The sequence below is a fragment of the Corvus kubaryi genome, unplaced genomic scaffold, assembly GCF_017639235.1.
Source record: "Corvus kubaryi isolate FWS band 111438036 unplaced genomic scaffold, C.kubaryi_AGA036_p1.0 37152, whole genome shotgun sequence".
Taxonomy (NCBI): domain Eukaryota; kingdom Metazoa; phylum Chordata; class Aves; order Passeriformes; family Corvidae; genus Corvus; species Corvus kubaryi.
In genome coordinates this window covers 72300-90442 of record NW_024581040.1, presented here as the reverse complement: position 1 = coordinate 90442, position 18143 = coordinate 72300, and the positions used below count along the sequence as shown (strand labels likewise).

General features: G+C 47.3%; 1 protein-coding gene across 9 annotated transcripts in view; it reads left to right on the top strand.

Annotated features, from left to right (window-relative positions):
* GPATCH8 (G-patch domain containing 8) overlaps positions 1 to 18143 on the top strand; it is a 54491-nt gene that overhangs the window by 32063 nt on the left and 4285 nt on the right. For 3 of the 9 annotated variants that reach the window (XM_042021565.1, XM_042021566.1, XM_042021564.1), the window contains 9 exons: positions 1257 to 1370; positions 1479 to 1523; positions 2676 to 2691; positions 3522 to 3589; positions 4022 to 4108; positions 8254 to 8397; positions 10565 to 10601; positions 16199 to 16248; positions 17683 to 17813. In XM_042021565.1, the coding sequence (XP_041877499.1) occupies positions 1257 to 1370; positions 1479 to 1523; positions 2676 to 2691; positions 3522 to 3589; positions 4022 to 4108; positions 8254 to 8397; positions 10565 to 10601; positions 16199 to 16248; positions 17683 to 17813 (692 nt within the window). The remainder of the gene's footprint in view (positions 1 to 1256; positions 1371 to 1478; positions 1524 to 2675; positions 2692 to 3521; positions 3590 to 4021; positions 4109 to 8253; positions 8398 to 10564; positions 10602 to 16198; positions 16249 to 17682; positions 17814 to 18143) is intronic. The other 6 variants (XM_042021571.1, XM_042021569.1, XM_042021568.1 and 3 more) reach the window with 5 other exon arrangements.

Sequence of the window (18143 nt, the reverse complement as noted above, 5' to 3'; positions counted from 1 at the left end):
CCGCCCCCGCCCCCCCGCGCCCCCCTCCCCCACTGACCCGCTGTACTTCTGTTGCATTTATTTGGTTGTATCCAGTAACTTTATGCAATTAAAAAGGAGGGAATTTGGAGAAGCCTGCCTGGCCACGTGCTGCCTGCTCCCTGCCACTGCAGGGCTCTGGGAAGGGGGCGGCTGTTGGGCTTTGTTTGGGGCTGAGCAATTTTTCACAAGCTGGGAGAAAGGTTTTTGTATTTCTCGGGGAGAGGAAAGCAAAACAAGTACAGCTGGTCAGTTTGGGAATCTCATTTCATTTCTGAGTCCAGGGCATCATTACTAACCTAATTCACTTTGAGATCGGGTTTTTTAAGGTGTGACGCTTGTGTGAGCTGGTTATTTTTCCCATCCCGCTGGAGCTTCCTGCTCTGTCCTCCACAAGATTATCCCTGTGTGTGGAAGTGTTTGATGCAATAACCCTCTCTGCTTTGGGTTCTGCGGCCTGTGCAGTGACCAGTCTGTGAAGGAGTTTGTGACCTGCCTCAAAAAGAAAATAAATGTTGCGGGGTGCAGGGGGCTGGGGCAGGGACACAGCAGGATCCAACCTGGGAATTAGCTGTCCGTGTGGCACTGCTTGCAGCCCTGCTGAGTGGCAGGAAGTGTGGGAATTCTGGGCCTTGGAAGCTTATGTTCCCTTCAAAGCATGCTGGTGCACAGGAAAGGCTCAGCAGGGACCCCAAACCTGGGAGGCTCCCAGTGTCCGAGCCAGGTTTACGTGCTGGGAAAGGTCCCGTTGTCATGGCCAGCAGTAGGATAAACTTTCCTCGAGGAAGGAAAAGGAGAAGTAATGAGCTTAACTTGCAGAGTCCCATCTTCCCCTTTGGTTGCTCCCCATGTCCCACCTGGCAGCCAGCGGGCGAGGGGTGGCCCTGAGCCTGTCCGTGTGCCTTCACCATCTTGGCTCTCCTTGGACACGGAGCGAGGCCACCCCAGTGCCCAGCAGTGTGTCCTGCTGCCCCAGCTGGCTCCAGGGGGATCCATGTGGGGCTGGCACTACTGCCATAGCTGTGCTGTGTGCCTGGACATGCCACTTGTCACCTGGGTGTCACACAGGGTGTTCCATTCATAGTGAAATGATGGTTCCGTTTAAAACAAAGGCATCGCTTTTCAATGGAATATTCTCCTCTTAGCTGCAAGCAGAGCTCCTTTTGGCCCAGAATTTGTTATTTCCTTAAGATTCTGATTTGTTTCCTTTTTAAATTGCCTGCTTACGTGTGCCTCAGTGCCTCCTTGGAGCGGGGCCGTCACCAGGAGCTCTCCCAACACCCAAAAGGAATCAGAGCTGCTCCGATGGCTCCCTGGTTCCGCAGGGCAGAGCACGGTCATGGGGTGGAGGGGTGAGCAAGAAGCCTCCTGTTATTTTTTTTAACCCATCCTCCCTGCCAAACGGCCTATTTTCTGCCCCTAATGGTTTCTGCCTAACAAATGGTGTTTCTTTTTTACAGCGTTATGATCCTGGACTTGTTGTGGTGATGGTAAACTTAGCAGTGGTAATTTTTTATTTTCAGACTGAATTACTCCTTTTGTCATCAGTGCACCAATGTTAGGCTTACTTTCTCTGTTGTAGCCATCATCCTTCTGCTTGGTCTTTCATTTTCCTTTCCTTTCCTTTCTTTATGCACACTTGTCTGATCCTTGTTCATTAAAGGGTATTGCTAAGAAGGGATGTTTCTGTTTGTGTTAGAACTGCCAAAATCAGTTTAAACATAAAATTTTAATACTGTCCAAACTTGATTTTTTTTTTCCCCCCAACACGATGGGCGCTAGCACTTGCTACTGCAATTTCCAAATAGATTTTGAATTTAAAAAACCAACCCAAAAAACTTTGACTGCCTTAGAAGGCAAAAGTACTGATGCATTGTTTGTATACAGGGGTTTACCAGGGCAATGAGGCTGCATCAAAAGATCTCAATTGCTGGAGAAACAAAACAAAAACAAACCAAAAATACCCAAAACCAAACCAAAACAAAAAGAAAAAGCTTGGAAAAAAAATTTACATAATAAATTGTTGGCACTTGGTGCCAGCCATTCCATTTGGGTTCACCACTTACCAGTAAATCCCTGGCTGAGACGTTATGAAAGTGATATTGCACCTAGGAAGTCATTTTTATAACCTGTCTTTAATTTGGTCCTTTTGCTAAAAATTGCAGTCACTGCTTACTGTATTATACCATTGGGCGTAAGAGAAACCTTGTCAAAGATTGAGCATTAAATACCCAAAGGAAAGCTCAATCCAAACCATTTCAGATCAATGTGATCACTACTTTTGGACCTGCTGGATACCTGCCTGTCAAATTCCTGGGTATGTCAACAAAACTGTGAAGCAATTAATTAAATGGATTTATTTCTGAATAAAAACACATGTCTGTAAGGTTCAAAAGCCCCTCTGGGGCTGTAGCTTTGGCAGGAATTATGGCTGACGCTGGCAAAGAGTTCACACCTATCCAGGTTTTCTGAGGCAGTTTTAAAGACTTTAACCTTTTGCACATGTGGATGGCAATGGACTATTTTGGCATGACTCCAACGTGTCGATCTTTTAGCCCAAAGGTATAATACCTGTGTATGTGTGTATAACAAAAGAGTTGTTTACACCAAACAAGAGCAATAATAAGGGAAGTAAACATTCTGTTTTCTCACTCAAGGTTTGCACCGGAGAAGGTAAGTACTTTGTCAGTGGGTTACATCACAACCACCAGTGCCAGTTGTGATGTAAAAATCAAAATAATAATTTAAAATAAAATAAAAAAATAAAAAGCTGTGGTAGTAAAGTGCTTGTCTGCCCCATTTTGCTTTGTTTGGCTGGTTATGAGTGGATTAAAGATACGATTTTTAAAAAAAATATAAATCTCCAGCATAGTTTGATTAGTTCAAAGTCAATTTTCTTCGCAACCAGTCCTTTTCACAGCTTACAGGTGACACAGCGGGGCCAGAGCATCACTCTGGGGGCTGGGGGACCAGGGACCGACCACCTGGCCTAGACTGGGTGATTGGGATGGGAGAAGTTTGGCTTCTGTGCCATCCTTCTCCTCAGCATTCCTTACTCCTGGGGAGGGACAAAAGCTGGTGGGAGGGAGGCTTCCACATCCCGTGCAGGGATGTTCTAATTGATTATTCATGAGCTCCAACAGTGAAATGTATTTAGCAGCTTCTTCACTCCTATGGGAGGATGAGGAGCCTGATGTGGAAGCCTTGAGGAAAAGGTTCAAGTCCTGTTATCAGCCCTGCCCTGGGCTTTCGTGGGGGAACATGAGCCACAAGGAGCTTTTACATGAGCAGTTAATGTTCAGAAAATGCATTTGTCATGCTGGGTGCCGGTCGGAGCTGGCGCAGGGTTGGCTGTAAGCTGTGAGAATGGCTCGTGTTTGGTTCACTGTAGCTTTCTGGTCTCTGCACTCCAAGGCAAGATCTCTAACCACCCAAACCCAATGTGTACAGCGAGCTGTCGTGCTGGGCTTCTGCTGACCCCTCTCTGTGTGTTCCTCTTCCAGGGAGGACAGATCCCATCCCTATTGTCGTCAAGTACGATGTCATGGGCATGGGCCGGATGGAGATGGAGGTGAGCTCCCCTGGCCCTTCACCCCTGCAGGGCTTCTGGGGAGTGGGTGGGAGAGACATTTAAAAGTGAGAGTTTGTGCACCCAAGAACAACTTGCTCTTAAATCAGCGCAGTAAGAAAACACTTCTCAAAATGCATCCTCTGTTTATCCTTGTGAGGCTGAGTTCTGGGGTCTGGATGCTCCCCAAAATCCCTGGGCTGTGAGATTTCCCCTCCCCAAAGCTGCTATGGGCCTGCCAGGACCCTCCACATCAGGGGGATTAATGACCTGTTTTACACTTGGGGTGACAAAAGAGGGAAGGTAAAGTACAACATGCATAGATTCTGTTTCAGTTAAAATTGTTAAGTTGTGCTTTCGGCAGATTTGATAATGCAGTGTATTTATGGGCCAAATTGCATCTCTTCTTCTTTTCTCTATTTTTTTTTTAAACAGCTCGACTACGCCGAGGATGCCACAGAGCGGAGGCGAGTGCTGGAGGTGGAGAAGGAAGACACCGAGGAGCTGAGGCAGAAGTACAAGGTACAGAGAGAAGGGCATCAACATCAGAGTGTCCGTGGGCTGGGTGGGAAAAGATTTGTTCTGATGGGGCTGAGTTCTCCTCGTTCTGCCGCAGTGATGGCTGTAGGAATTCACTGTTCTTGGGTTTGGTCATTGTGGAGATGATTTACATTTTAACACACTGGTTATTCACTTCCTGGCATCAGCCTTCATGTTTGTTTAGCTGCTGAAGAGCCCCAGGACAGCTGCGGGGGTTTCTCCGTGTGCTTTGCTCCTGTTCTGGAAGGAACAGTCCTGGGGTGAGCAGGACATTTCCTTCCCTACACACAGGGCTGCTGGATTTTTCTGGTGAGCCTGCCATGCCTGTACAAAACCTGAAGGTGGTAGAGGGGCAGGTACCAGCTGGGAGGGGAGGAGATCTTGTGTTGTGCTGAGTGAGGAGTGAGCAGTACATGATGATGTTGTTGCATAAATCCTGCTTGATTTGGAAAGGTAGGACACAGCTCCAGCTCGGAGAAATCAATGGGCTGGAGCTCTTTGGAGGAATTGCTCAGGCAGCATTAAAAAAAAGATAAATTCTGTATTTCCATGGGATTTACAAAACCTGTGGGGTTATTTTGTAAGCCTTGGGCTGATAAAAATGAGCTGTTGTGTTGGGATTGAGCGTGACGTGCTGGAGCATTCTTGGATTAGCTGTAACCGGGTTCTCTGCGGAGACATGGCCTCTGCTCATCCTTTAATCCACTCTTCCGCTTCCCAGCCCCTACAGTCCATCAGGTCTTAGGAAAGCCTGCTTGTTCAATTGTCCGGAGATTTGGGGAGTACCAGGGTTGAGGAAGAGCCCAAGACATCCAAATGAAGTGTCAGTCTTGCATAAATTTTAATTACTTGAGAAATAATGGGAAAGTAGTTCCAATGCCATTAAAATTAAACATAACCTCGGCAAATCTAAAATTCCATTTCCCCAGTTGAACAGTTAATTCTTCAGGCAGTTTGTTCAGCTATGAAAATTTATAGCCTCTCCTCTCCTCTCCTCTCCTCTCCTCTCCTCTCCTCTCCTCTCCTCTCCCTTGAGACCTTAACTTGCTTGGTAAGTGAACTGCAGGCGTTTGGGTACCCAGAGGGGCTGTGGACTCCCCATCCCTGGGAAGGTTGGACAGGGCTTGGAGCAACCTTCTCTAGTGGAAGGTGTCCCTGCCTGTGGCAGGGGGTGGGGCTGGGTGCACTTTAAGGTCCCTCCCAACCAAAACCATTCTGTGATCCTGAAGTTCTTGGGGTTTACAATTGTCTTTGCAAACGCAACCAAACCTGTGTTGCTCTGAGACTTTCCTCTTCCTGCCCTCATCCAGCACGGATTTTTTTCAGGAGCTCTGGAGCAGTAGCAGTCTCTCCCAGCTCCAGTGGGTTTTTATTAGCTCAGTTCATCCTTACCCCTTGCATTTTGGTATTAATCTGTGAAAAATCTCTGCAGCCGTTACTTTTTGCTGCTCCACAGGAGTCCATTATGTAACTGCTGGTGGCGGTGCATCCTGATTAGCCATTCAGGGAGCCTCAGAGGAGTTTTGGATAACTCTGCAGCCAAGAACTGGTTTTTAATTCCCTTCTTTTGTATAGATTCTGATCACTCAAATGGCTGGGTTTCATTGTTTAGCCACAGGATGCTTGCTCAAAAAAACCTACACATGGTGCAGGAAGCTTGTCTGGGGTTCAGAGGAACTTTAAATGTCCGTGTTCTGTGGAGTTCACGCTGCTCTGTTTTCCTTTCTTGTCTTCCTGGGGCCCTGCTTCAGGCTCAAAACTCCAAATTTGTGGATTTTTTTCTTTTTTCTTCTTAACAAGGGCATCTGGTAATAGATGGAAGCAGGAAGTTGCTTCCTTTTTTATGTAGAAGTGAACAGTGCTTTAAATTGAAAACAACCCCAACCATGAGCACTACAATTTTTTAGATATTTTTTTCTTCTCCTCGGGTGTTTAAAATTTTATATAAATTTTATATCACAGAAAACATGCTCAATAATGTTATTTTAATGCCATTTTGATGTGGTAACTAGGAGATAAACCGTATTGCCTTGAACAAGATCTGAAATTCAAAGGAAAAACCTTTCATAGTTTTCTGTCTTAAATGTTTGCTGCTTCCTCTTGCTGAGGAAGGAAGCTTCCCATAGGAACTTTTTATTGAAGATGGAAAAAAGATCCTTAAGTGCTTTTGCTCTAATGTTAGGCTGTTTTTTTATATAATTTCTCTTTATTCCAGTTGAAATGCCTGTGGTCAATGGCTATATGGGGAGTGCTGCTGTGAGTACAGTGGGCTTTGTGATGCAGCATTTGTAGCTCATTTTGAGTAAAAGCTTCCACCTCCTCAGGGTAAACCTCCCCCAGAGAGCTCGTGAAGAGTGGTGATGTTTTATTAATTCTGCTGGTGGGGTTGTAATTGATCCAGCCTGGCAAGAGGGAGCAGCTGCTCAGCCCTGAGGTTCCTGTGCCCTGGCATCAGGTGCGTTTCAGAGCCCCCCAGGTGTGCAGCAGCCCTGGGGACAGCACAGGCTCCTTCCACATCTGGATTTCCAGCCAGTACAGCCACCTGAGGGTCTGGGATTTCCCCAGTCCCGGAGCTTGGTGCATATTCCAGACCTGTAGCAAAAGAGGGAAGGATGTCGCTGTTGCCAGGTGAGACACCTCATCTGTGCCTGCAGGTTTGGTTTTCCACCTGTGCAAATGTTCAATTATAGAAGGGAAAAGGCTGTGCCCCTCCCCTGTCCATTAAATGCAGCCCCCTGTGCCCAGTGCCAGTGTGGTCACTGTGCTGTGGCCCAGCCTGAGGGACAGTTTTGCTCCTGGGAATGTTTCACTGGAGTGGATTGGGCTCGGCGGGCTCTGAGCGGTGATTCCCAGCCAGAGCCATGTTCCTCCCTCCTGAACTCAGGCAGCCAAACCAAGATCAAGCAGACATCACTTAGCACTCAGAATGGAGCAGTGTCAGCTTTAGAGTCGTAAGGTTCTGTTCCAAAGGCAGGCATCCTCCTGGGTTTGATGCCAGTGTGTCTCTGGGTTAGCTCGAGGCTTTGAACCTCTCCTTGGAGCACAGACAGTCCAGGAGGCTCCGTGAGGCAGAGCTGCCTTCCCCCATCAGCACTGAAGGCCTTGTTTTAAGCAGTCTCCTTTTAGTGATACCTCTGCTGTGACCAGGGGATGTTCAGTCCTTGTGGGTCCCCTCCAACTCAGAATATTCTGTGATTCTGGGTAAAAAACAGAGTCAAGGTCTGTAGCATTGTGAAATTCTGGAATCCCACCTGTGAATTTGCAAAGGCTGCTCAGCTCAGTAAGCTGGGTTCAGTAAGGCCAAGTGCAGGGACCTGCATTTGGGTCACAACAACCCCATGGGTTGTTCCAGGTGGGGGCAAAGTGACTGGAAAGCTGGAAAAGGACCTGGAGGTGTTGGTCAGCAGTGGCTGGACATGAGCCCAGGTGTGTCCAGGTGTGCAGGAAGCCAGTGGCACCTGGGCTGTCCCAGGACTGGGGTGGCAGCAGGAGCAGGGCAGTGCCTGTCCCCTGAGCTGGCACTGCTGAGGGACCTCAGGTGCTTTGTCCAGTTCTGGGCACCTCATGACAGGAAGGACATTGAGGGGCTGGAGCATGTCCAGGGAAGGGAACGGAGCTGGGAAGGGGCCGGAGCACCAGGAGGGGCTGAGGGAGCTGGAAAGGGGCTCAGGCTGGAGCAAAGGAGGCTCAGGGGGGACCTTGTGGCTCTGCACAAGTCCCTGACAGGAGGGGGCAGCCGGGGGGGTCGGGCTCTGCTGGCAGGGAACAGGGACAGGAGGAGAGGGAACGGCCTCAGGCTGGGCCAGGGGAGGCTCCTGGACATCAGCAGGAATTTCCCCATGGGAAGGGTGCTCAGGCCTTGGCAGGGGCTGCCCAGGGAGGTTTGGTGTCCAAGGAAGGCCTGGGCATGGCACTGAGTGCTCTGGGCTGGGGACAAGGTGGGCATCGGGCACAGGTTGGACCCGATGATCTTGGAAGTCTTTTCCAACCTCAGTGATCCTGTAATAAATACAATCAATGTACACTAAGTTTTTCTTAGCACTATTTTTCCTTACAGTACTAACTCATCATCTTCCAGCCTGTTCTACAGGACACTTAACAGAAACATTTTTTTGTTAATTTCCCAGGATTATGTTGATAAAGAAAAGGCCATTGCCAAGGCTTTGGAAGACCTCAGAGCAAATTTCTACTGTGAGCTCTGTGACAAGCAGTATCAGAAGCACCAAGAGTTTGACAACCACATCAACTCTTATGACCATGCTCACAAGCAGGTAACCAAGTGTTGACAGCACAGTTCATCATTTTGATGTTCATCGTGGTGGTTTTGTTTGTGGTTAATACTTGGAGTTTCCCTGGTGTATCTGTTTTCCTTACTGGTCCAGGAATAGGTTTTATGTTGCTGGATAAGATTTTTATGTCCATCATCCATTTAAAAACACAAAGCAACACAAAAACCCCAAACCCTGCTCCATGGCTGGCATCAAGGAGCCCCAGTTCTGAAAGACCCACAGGCAGGAATGTGCTGGTGTTAAACTGGGGAGAGTGCACATGGATGTGGATGGCTCCCAGCTTGCTTTAGTTTAGTACAGCTTTGAGGAGTGATGATTCCCCACATGTGAACATTTTAGTACCTGAGTCTGTGTTCTGTCGAGTTACTGAAAACGGACTAGGAAATAATGGACTGTGTCAAAGGAGTCGGAAGAATGGAGCACTTCCCAAATTCTGTAATTTTTGGGAGAAGGTAGATTCAGAGTCTCTGTGGAGCTGGCTTTTTTCCCAAGGTAGGGATGTACTGTAGTGTCTGCAGGGTGCTTCATGCTGCACAGTAAATAATGGAAGTTCGTGTGTTAGCCTGATCTGTTTGACCATTTAAGCTGCTAAATGAGATGTAACTGCACAGCAGATAGCAGTGTTGGGCTCCTCCAGGGCTGAAAGGGCTCAGAGGAGGGGTTTGATGTTCCTAGTCATAAATTTTAACAACACAATCATCAAAATGCTGGTAACTCGAGGGAGGATGTGCTGTAGAGCTTGCAAAATAGCAGTGAACAAAATAGCTTAAAAACAGGAAGAGTTACGATTTTTGTGTGTGTGTGTATTAAGTGTAGGATATGACAGAGACTCTGCTTCGAACTAAGGGAGTCTTGCCGGGAATTCTCATGGTAGGGCAGTTGGGCTCTGTAAAAAAGAAAAGACTGAAGAGCAGAAATTCATTTATTCCCTTGGTTGTTGGGCAGAGGGGTGGTTTTGGCCAACCTCAGTCGTGACACCTGAGAGCAGAGAACTTCCTTGGAAGGTTTCTGTCAGCTTGGCTGAAACCCGAGCGCACTGACCTGCATTTATCTGGGAGGTGAAAGGACCTGTTTGTGTCACATTCTTGGTGTGCTGATGCCGTGGGATTCCGTGAACTCCTGCTCCAACCCTCAGTGACTAATGGGGCACTGACGTGAGGCTGGCCAGGCTCAGAGCTCTTCCAGCAGCTGGAGATGCTGTGGAGGAGGAAACCAACCTGTGGAAAGCAATAAAAGGAGTCATCAGCAGGAGTGGCCTGAGAGAAAAATGTCTTGTGCACGCACAGGGTGGGGTCATCTCATCAGGAGAAAGAATTTGGAGGTTGCTTGGTACTGCTGATTATTTTGAGAGGAATTACGTTCTTGGATAATTCCATCCATTGCAGTCACTTCAGGCAGGCTTTGGAGAAAATGAACCTCCAAACTCTAGCTGCATCACCCAGCATTAATTTCTAGTTACAGAGGGATTTAAACAAAGAAGCAATCATGCTTTGCTTAGGGAAAAAATTGCTTGTCCAGCTTTGTCGGGCTGAAATGTGTGTGACCTCGCTGGGTCAGCATACAGGGAGTGAACTTGAAACCCCCGAGACTGAATGAAGGTGAATTTGCATAAGTAACATTATCTCACTGCTCTGCTCCCTTCTGCTCAAGGGAGGCTCATTTCGAGCAGTCCAGGCTAAATTTTAAAGAAGTTAAAAGAAAAAAAGCTGTGCTTTTGATATGTTGCACGTTGATGTTTTATAGTTTGTCTCTTTGGACAAGAAGGCGAGGTTGCAGAAAGGTGAGCCTAAAGTTTTTGAGGAAAAATGTGAACTTCTCCTAAAAGTAGGCCATCAGTTGGCTTTCTTGGAAAGAAAGGCCACTACAGTATCTTAGTTACAGCAACCCAGCTTGGTATACATTATCTGCAATATTTTGTTGTCTCAGTGGTAATTTTTGAGGCAACAGAGCTCGGTTTTGCCTTTTTCTTGGCTCAGTTTCCACAGCATTTTTGCTTTTTAAGTATTTTTAGTTCCACATCCCCCTGACGTTGAAGTGTTTGCTTATCCCTCTGTGGCTCAGCGAGCATTAGGCTGTCCCTGTAAATAGATGTTCCATCCTCAGATCCCTTTCCACTCCCGAGTTATAAAGACACTGTCTTGTATTCCAGGAAGGAACTCGGGATTATTGCCCAACAGGGATGATAGGTAAGTGTATTGATCCCAACCGGATAAATTTTGGACCCACCAAAATTGTGTCAACACCAAACAATTAAAGGGGAGGTTTATTCTCTTAATTTCCTGCCTGTCCTGGTTTCATAGAGCATTTGACTATGTCTCAATCAACCTCAACACCAAGGTTCTCTCCGAAAGGCAGCATTTCCTTATCTGGGAAAAGAACCTTCCATTTATTCTCCCAAACCGTTGGCCTGTTCCAGTCACTCTGTTTTAGCCATGGTGTTGGAGGTGTGCAGTGTTGTTCTGGAGCTGTTTTTAATTAGGTTGGCACTTGAGATGAGAAGTGCAGCTGTTTTAAGGACCAGTCGCCCTCTGGTCAGCACATGGCCTGTCCTTGTCAGGGGGCTGAAAGCAGCTGGAGTGGGTGCAGGTGGCCCTGCAGGAGGGACAATAAGCTCAGTTCTCTCACATACCCTTCAGGGAGCAACTGCAAAAGGCTGGATCTCATAACTCCTTGTACAGCTGCTGGTGTCTTTAGTGGTGGTTTTTTTTAGCTGTAGGATTTTGATCTTGAAGGCCTGCTAGGTTATGAAGGGCCCCACTTGTGATGGTCCCCAGTCCTGACAGTCAACAGGGTAATAATAAGTAATAATTAACAGACAAAAGGTGGCAAATGTAGAAAGAAAACTTCTGCAGCTAACAAGGAGCTTGGGTAGTGGGGATGGACCCAGTGTCTATCCCTGGGAGGGTTCAGCCCCAGGGCCAGGGGCTTGGAGCAACCTGGGATAGTGCAGGGTGTCCCTGCCCATGGCAGGGGGTGGAACGAGGTGATCTTTAAGATCTTTTCCAAGCCAAATCAGTCTGTGATTCTGTGATTTTTGTGCTGCTTTCCTGCAGATCCACAGTGTCCTGATCCTTGGGAGCACCCACAGTCCTAGAACACTCTGGCCTCAGTGGGAATGTGTCCTTAAGGCATTACACCTGTGAGGGCTCTTTATTTGGTTTGGGGTTTTGACATCAAGATAAAAACCGCGTGTTAGATCTGTGTGAAGATGAGTGCGAGCCCCTTATCTGGGTTGTGCCCAGTCTGTGTATTCATATCAAATAAACCTGGATGTGCAGGGCCCAGCACCTGGAGCAGCCTGCAGGAGTTGTTATGGTTGGAATTACCTTGTGTGTCAGTTATGTAGCATTTACAGTCAGCTTTTACTCTGGGGGGGGTTTTAACAATCCAAGAGCTTGGAGAATCTCACACCATCACCTCGTTCTGCTCCTGTGCCTGCTGAGGGCTCGAGCTGTTTACTGAGTCAGTGACCCAACAGAATGAAAACATTCCCCTCTGCATTCCCTGTGAAAAACAAAAGCGTTCCTGAGTGAACGTGTGCCAGGTTCCCTGGGAGAACACAAACCAGCATTGAAATGCAGGCTTTTATGTAGCTGCTTTTTTCCCCTAAGTGTGTGGTGTTTGGGAGGTGCAGGTGATTAATTCTGCCTAGATTCTCTTTGTAAAAGGACAAAGGGAATGTATTCCATAAAGAAGTTCTTTGGGAAAGAGGGTGGAACTAAGAACTGAAAGTATAGGTGAACAGTTCTCTTTGTGCCCTAATTAGCTGCATCTTTGCTTCTCCTGCCCGAGGGGGAGGGATCTGTTCAAGCACAATAAAATTACCAAAACAGTCACTGCCGGGGTTGAGGAATACTCTGAATGCAAACCCTGAACTTTATGTTTTGGGGAGACTTGGGATTTCCAAAACTTTGGGCCTCCAAGCACAGCTTGAGTGGAGAAGACTGAGGAGGGAATCTCTGAGGTACTTGGTGTTACATGGGAGGTTCTTCTACTCCAGAGATGCTTTACCCTCAGAAAACCCATCAATTAACAATAAAGGGGCTACAAGAGAACTGAGGAGGGACTTTGGGCAAGGGCATGGAGTGATAAACAAAGGGGAATGGATTTAACTAAAAAGGGAGTAGGTTTGGATTAGAGATGATGAGGAAATTCTCCCCAGTGAGGGTGGGGAAGCCCTGGCACAGAGTGCCCAGAGCAGCTGTGGCTGCCCCTGGATCTCTGGCAGCGTCCCAGGCCAGGTTGGATGGGGCTTGGAGCACCCAGGACAGTGGGAGGTGTCCCTGCCATGGCAGGGGGTGGCATTGGGTGGGCTTTCAGGTCCCTTCCAACCCAACCCATTCTATATTTTTCTTAACCCAGCTAAGAAAAATATTGATTCCTTCCAGGGAGGAAATTAAGATGAAATAAAACAGCATTTGCAACCATTTCCCCTCTGTTCTTTTCACTTCATTTATGAGCGTGCAAAGAATGTTGATGACCAAAGATAAGCCAGGCTTGTGTTCTCACTTCAATAAAACGATCGAGGTTGCCATCCTTTGAGCTTGTGTTTAATGGTGTCGTTCACTCCCAGAAGCTTTTGGGGCAAAGAATCGAGCAGACATCAAAAGTTCAAAAAGCCAGAAATCTGCTGGCTCAGAATGAAAAGTACATGATTATTATTTTATTTTATGTGGGTTGGAAGAGAGACATGAGAACAATGGCAGGGGAGGAGGGGGCTCTGATGTCATGGGAGCTGCCTCCTGTCTCGAGCCCCAGAGATGGATCTGCTCTGACCCATCCCAATATGAGGTTTGGCATGAAAGTCTCACATCTCCAGGTCTGGTGACACGGTGTGACAGTGCTTTTGTCTTGTGAGAACAACAGGGGCTCTTTCTGCTCTGCACTTCTGGGCAAAGAATGTCTCTCAATGGGCCTCAGTTCAGTGATGCTGTTTGGCTTTTTCACCTTAAACAGAGAAAATCCATTACTGCTGGTCCTGAGCCTGTAAAGCTCTGCAGCCCAGCTGGGTACTGGGGAGGTCTTAGCTGGTACCATCTCATCAGCAGAATCTGGTGTGTGCTGAGTTTTTTCATGGCCCCAAGGCTGCCAGAGCTCCAGGAGCATTTGGACAACACTCTCAGGCACAGGGTGAGATTGTTGGGGTGTCTGTGCAGGGCCAGGAGTTGGACTGGATGATCCTTGGGGGTTCCTTCCTACTTAGGACATTCCATGATGATCAGTGGTTTTCCTGTTGCATCAGCTCCTGATTCCCCCTCCTTGATTTCCCCACTTTGCTGTGCCTGGGATGGGCTCTCAGGAGCTTTTCAGCGGTGCTGTGGCGCAGCGGGTTTAAGGTGATTTGTGAGAATTGGAAGGTACTGGTGGTGGTTGCCACTTTGGCCCCTCCTGAGCCGTGCAGGGACTGGGAAATAATCCAGCACTCCAGCCTCTTTGTGCTGGAGTCCAGAGGTAGCTGCAGATTTGATACCGCACCTGCTCTTTAGGAGCTCGACTTGCACTCCTGTGGAAATGTGGAGACGAGTTCAGAATTTTGGTAGAAACAAGGCTGGAAACTTAAAATACCATTCTTTGTTCCAAAGCTGAGGGGGGTGGTGGCTATTAATAAACCCCAGGAAGGCTGGAGGTAGCAAAGCACTGCCTACAGCATGTGGAAATCTGGAGAAATTTTATGTAAGTGCTGGTGATTTGTGTCACTGCTGGTCACTGCAGCGTGGCCCTTTTGGCAGCTGAAGTAATAAACCAGCAGAATATTCCTTGGCTTTATGGTCCCCGTGATCCTCCAGTCTGAAAAGACATTGCTGCTTAGATAAAGTGCTGCTTCCTCAGAAAACACACTGCCCATGGAGGAAAAAAATGCCCCTTAATTTTGAAATCCTGTGGTAGCATGAAGCATGTATTTGATTTCATACAGGTTTGGTGGCTCTAATCCTGTTGAAAAAATCATTGTCTTGCTAAGCACAGTGGGAAGAATTAAAAAGGGAGGGTTCACCCCAAAATTACGAGTTCCCAGGGCTCCTTTTAGAGGGGAGAAGCTCCCTGAGGATGGTTGAGTGGCTGTGTTAAATCCTTGCTGGAATTTCTCCGTGGTGCTGGGGAAAGGGCAGTTCCATGCCCATCCAGCCTCGCTCACACCCACACATATGGTGCGGTCCAAAAAGTCATTTAGAGATTTTGGGGGATTAGAATAACAAACACTCTCCTCAGGATTAGATGGAAATTTCTTTAGTGTAAACTGAGCTTAAATATCTGTTTAGTTCAAATGATTTCCTGAGCAGACTGAGACCTGGAGTGTGTGAGCAGCATCTCAGTGCTCCACATGCTCCCTTCACCCTGTGAACTTGTACTTCAGGCTTTGGATTGCTTCCTCCCAGTCAGGACTGGGGAGCAGGGTGGGCATGGCTGTAGTGAACTGGTTATCCACTCTTTGAGGGGATGAATCACTGGATTCAGTGACATATTTGAAACAATAAGTGAGGGCAGAGTTAGAGGTTATTTTGAAAAGTTCTGGGTATTTTTCATTCCTGCAGCAGGTTGTTCTTACAGATGAACAGTGTGGGCTCCTGTTTTCCCCCCTTTCCCTACCCCAGGATGTATTTAGGGAAGATAATGCAGTCCAGCCAGGTCTCTTGCAGACTTTGAGTCGTTTCTGGTGAAAGGTGTGTTGGTTTAGGTCAGTCTAAGAAGCTGAGCCATGTTCTGTTCAGTATTTTACATTCCCGAGGAGCTGGCATGGTGCATTTGTGGAGCTTTTCTGTCCTGTACTTCCCCAGCAAGACCCTTTTTCCTCCTGACTCCTGTGTGACAAAAAGAAACTCAGCCTTGAGATCTCTTGGTCCTTTGTAAAACCGGACCAACTCTTCCCCAGTTTTGGAAGTACCAAATTCTCAGCAGTCTTGACACCAGGGCCAGTGGTTTGTCATCCTAAAGGGCCCGGGTTTGGGTGCAGCTGGGAGTTGCTCTGGTGCATATTCTGGACTTACAGTGCTTTGGGGTAGTTCATTTGCTTCACACCTCTAAATTGGAAGTGTTGAAAGTGGGAGGTTTGGGGGAACAGAGACACACAAAGGTCAGCGTTTAATAATGGGCGTTTAATTCTGTCTGCATTCAAATTGCCACGTAATGGAGGCAGGAGAGCTTGGGGGCAGCTGCATTGTTCCTAACAGCTCTGAGCCCAATTTGTGTCCCGGGGGTGATCAGGACCATGCCTGGGGGCACAAGGGGCTCTGAGTGCACCGTTGCACCTTCCTCTGGAGAGGAAAAGGTCACAGTTCATGTCTGGTGTAAATAGCTGGGTCATGCTTTTTTCCAAATGGATGAGTGATTTCGAGACTTGGCATCAGCCCCCATTAAATAGTTTTGTCAGCTGTTGGTGGCTGTAACTTCCTGGAGCATTTCAGACACGCTTTCGAAATCAGCATGAAAAAGCTGATAGCATTGCTCCATCCATCTATTTTATTTTCTTTCCTTCCTCTTGGAAAAAAATTGACTCTTCAACATTTAACATACACCACAAAACCCTTGAGCCCTTTACTTGTCCTGGTGAAAGTAGCTCTGCTGTTCCAGGTGGGATCATTGCTGTGTCCGTGCGTGTCTGTGTGTGTCCCCCTGCTCCAGCCCCCAGCTCGGTCCCGTGGCTCCGCTGGCTCCGCTCCCGCTCTGTAGAATAGCTGCCACACTCCCCCACAGCTCTCTAGTAATGCTTGCTTGGGTTTTTTTTTTCTCTCTTCCACTCTTGTTATATTTTTACTTTCTTTTTTTCTTTGTGATGTGACGTTTTCAGCTGATGTATTGAAAGCAAACCCTTCTAATTTGGGAGTCCAGATCACAAGAGTGAGTTTCTTTCTACTGGTGTCTGTACTTGTATCTTTTTTGTGTGTCCTCCCCTCTGATTTTGGTAACAATCAACCACATTTAGTAAATACAATTAGGTAAGAGAATCCTCTGTCTAGTCCAATCTCCCCCTTTTTCACAAAGCAATGTTCTCTTTACATTGGGCCAGCTTAATTCCTCTAATTTGAGCTTTGGGTTGGTTTCCAGATCCACTGTTTCTGTGTGTGGCAGTCTGACTGTGCTCCAGGAAAGAGGCAGAGTCAGCCAGCCAGAAGTATTTAGAATTCACCAGTGATTTGTACATCCTGTACAAGAATTGTTCCAAAGTGACTCCTGCTCTGAGTCCCGTTAGTCTCTCAGGCCCTTCACGAAATGCCTGAAAAACATGAAACTTTTTCCAAAAGCTGAGTACAGGATGCGTTCTGGAACTGGGCCCTTTGAAAGGGTTTTGAATTGTGCACTAAAAAAGAACAATGAGTCCCTTTAGGATGGTGGAGGTCTGTCTTTGTTGCTTTCTGTTACTTAAACTTCTGTAGAGCACTCTAAAAAAATGTTGCGAATATCCACATATATTCCAAGGAAAACCAGCAGCCTCTTCTCCTAGTGCTCTGAGACAAGGACTTTCCAAAATGTTCTGAAGTCTTGGATGTTTATTTTCTATTAGAATTGGCTACCTAGACTTCATCAGTGATGTTAGGATGTTTGAAATTCCTTGGGTTCGGGTTTGCTCCCTCATGATAAGATTCTGGGGAACTTGGTGCTTCTGCCCCCCAAAGTATTCAACCCCAAGAGTCCCTCCTGCCTTTAGAGCAGTTTCTTTCTTAGAGACCCTCAGAACTACTATCAGGAAAACAAGTAACTGGTTGTGGTGTATGTTGTATTCTGGATTTGCTCATGAAATCATTTGCATGGGATTTTTGGCTCCTTCTCCAATGTAATGGTACATTGCTTTTGTCAGATGTCATTCCTGGGTACCTCTGGCTATCAACCAGCTAATCCCTCCTGTCCTTTGGCCCGTGCTCTTGACTCGTGTCATGCACTGTTTGTCAAGTACATCTGCACCCTGCAAGAGCAGCAAAGTAAACAATCCTTCTTCTTTTCCCCTTTTCCTTCCAGAATTTGCTTGTTGCTTCGAAATCAGCTTTGTTGTCCATGCAAAAGAAAATCGGTAATGTTGATTGGAAAGGGGTATACACAGAACTTGAAGTCATAGCCAAAAGTGACCACCAGTTGTCTTTTCCTTCAGCTGCTGGGAGGATGGCAATGTGCTCCATGGGGTTTGTTGAGCTAAGATGCTGTTGCTTCATCCTGGCTCAATAAATGTCCCTGGGGAGGGGCTTGACACCGCAGTTTCCAGTGCTACAGCAAAGAGCTGCTCTTGGATAAACCACAAACAGCTTTGATCTGATCCGTCCCTGCTTTCTTTTGCCTCAGAGGTTGAAAGATCTCAAGCAAAGGGAATTTGCTCGCAATGTCTCGTCGAGATCCCGGAAAGATGAGAGGAAGCAGGAGAAAGCCCTGCGGCGCCTACATGAGCTGGCTGAGCAGAGGAGGCAGCCTGAGTGGTGAGTCTGGGTGGTCCCCAGCACCCCTGGAGCCCAGGGGCTGCAGCCCTGGGCTGGGCTGGCATTCCTGCTCTGGGATACTGCACAGGTTTTGAGAGCAAAGCTTCACACTGGTGTTTGGGGCTCATGCTGTGGTTTTGGTAGGAGCAAATTAACTAAACCGATCATGCAGAGCATCCCCAAATTTCTTTATCCAGCAATACATTTTCTTCAGGAATTTAATATTATTAAAAACTTCGAGTGGCTGTATAATGATATTTTAATACATGTATCTGAGTACAAGAGCGCTTGAACTGTGTGAGATTGTCTCAGCTGAGGGCTGGATCCTCC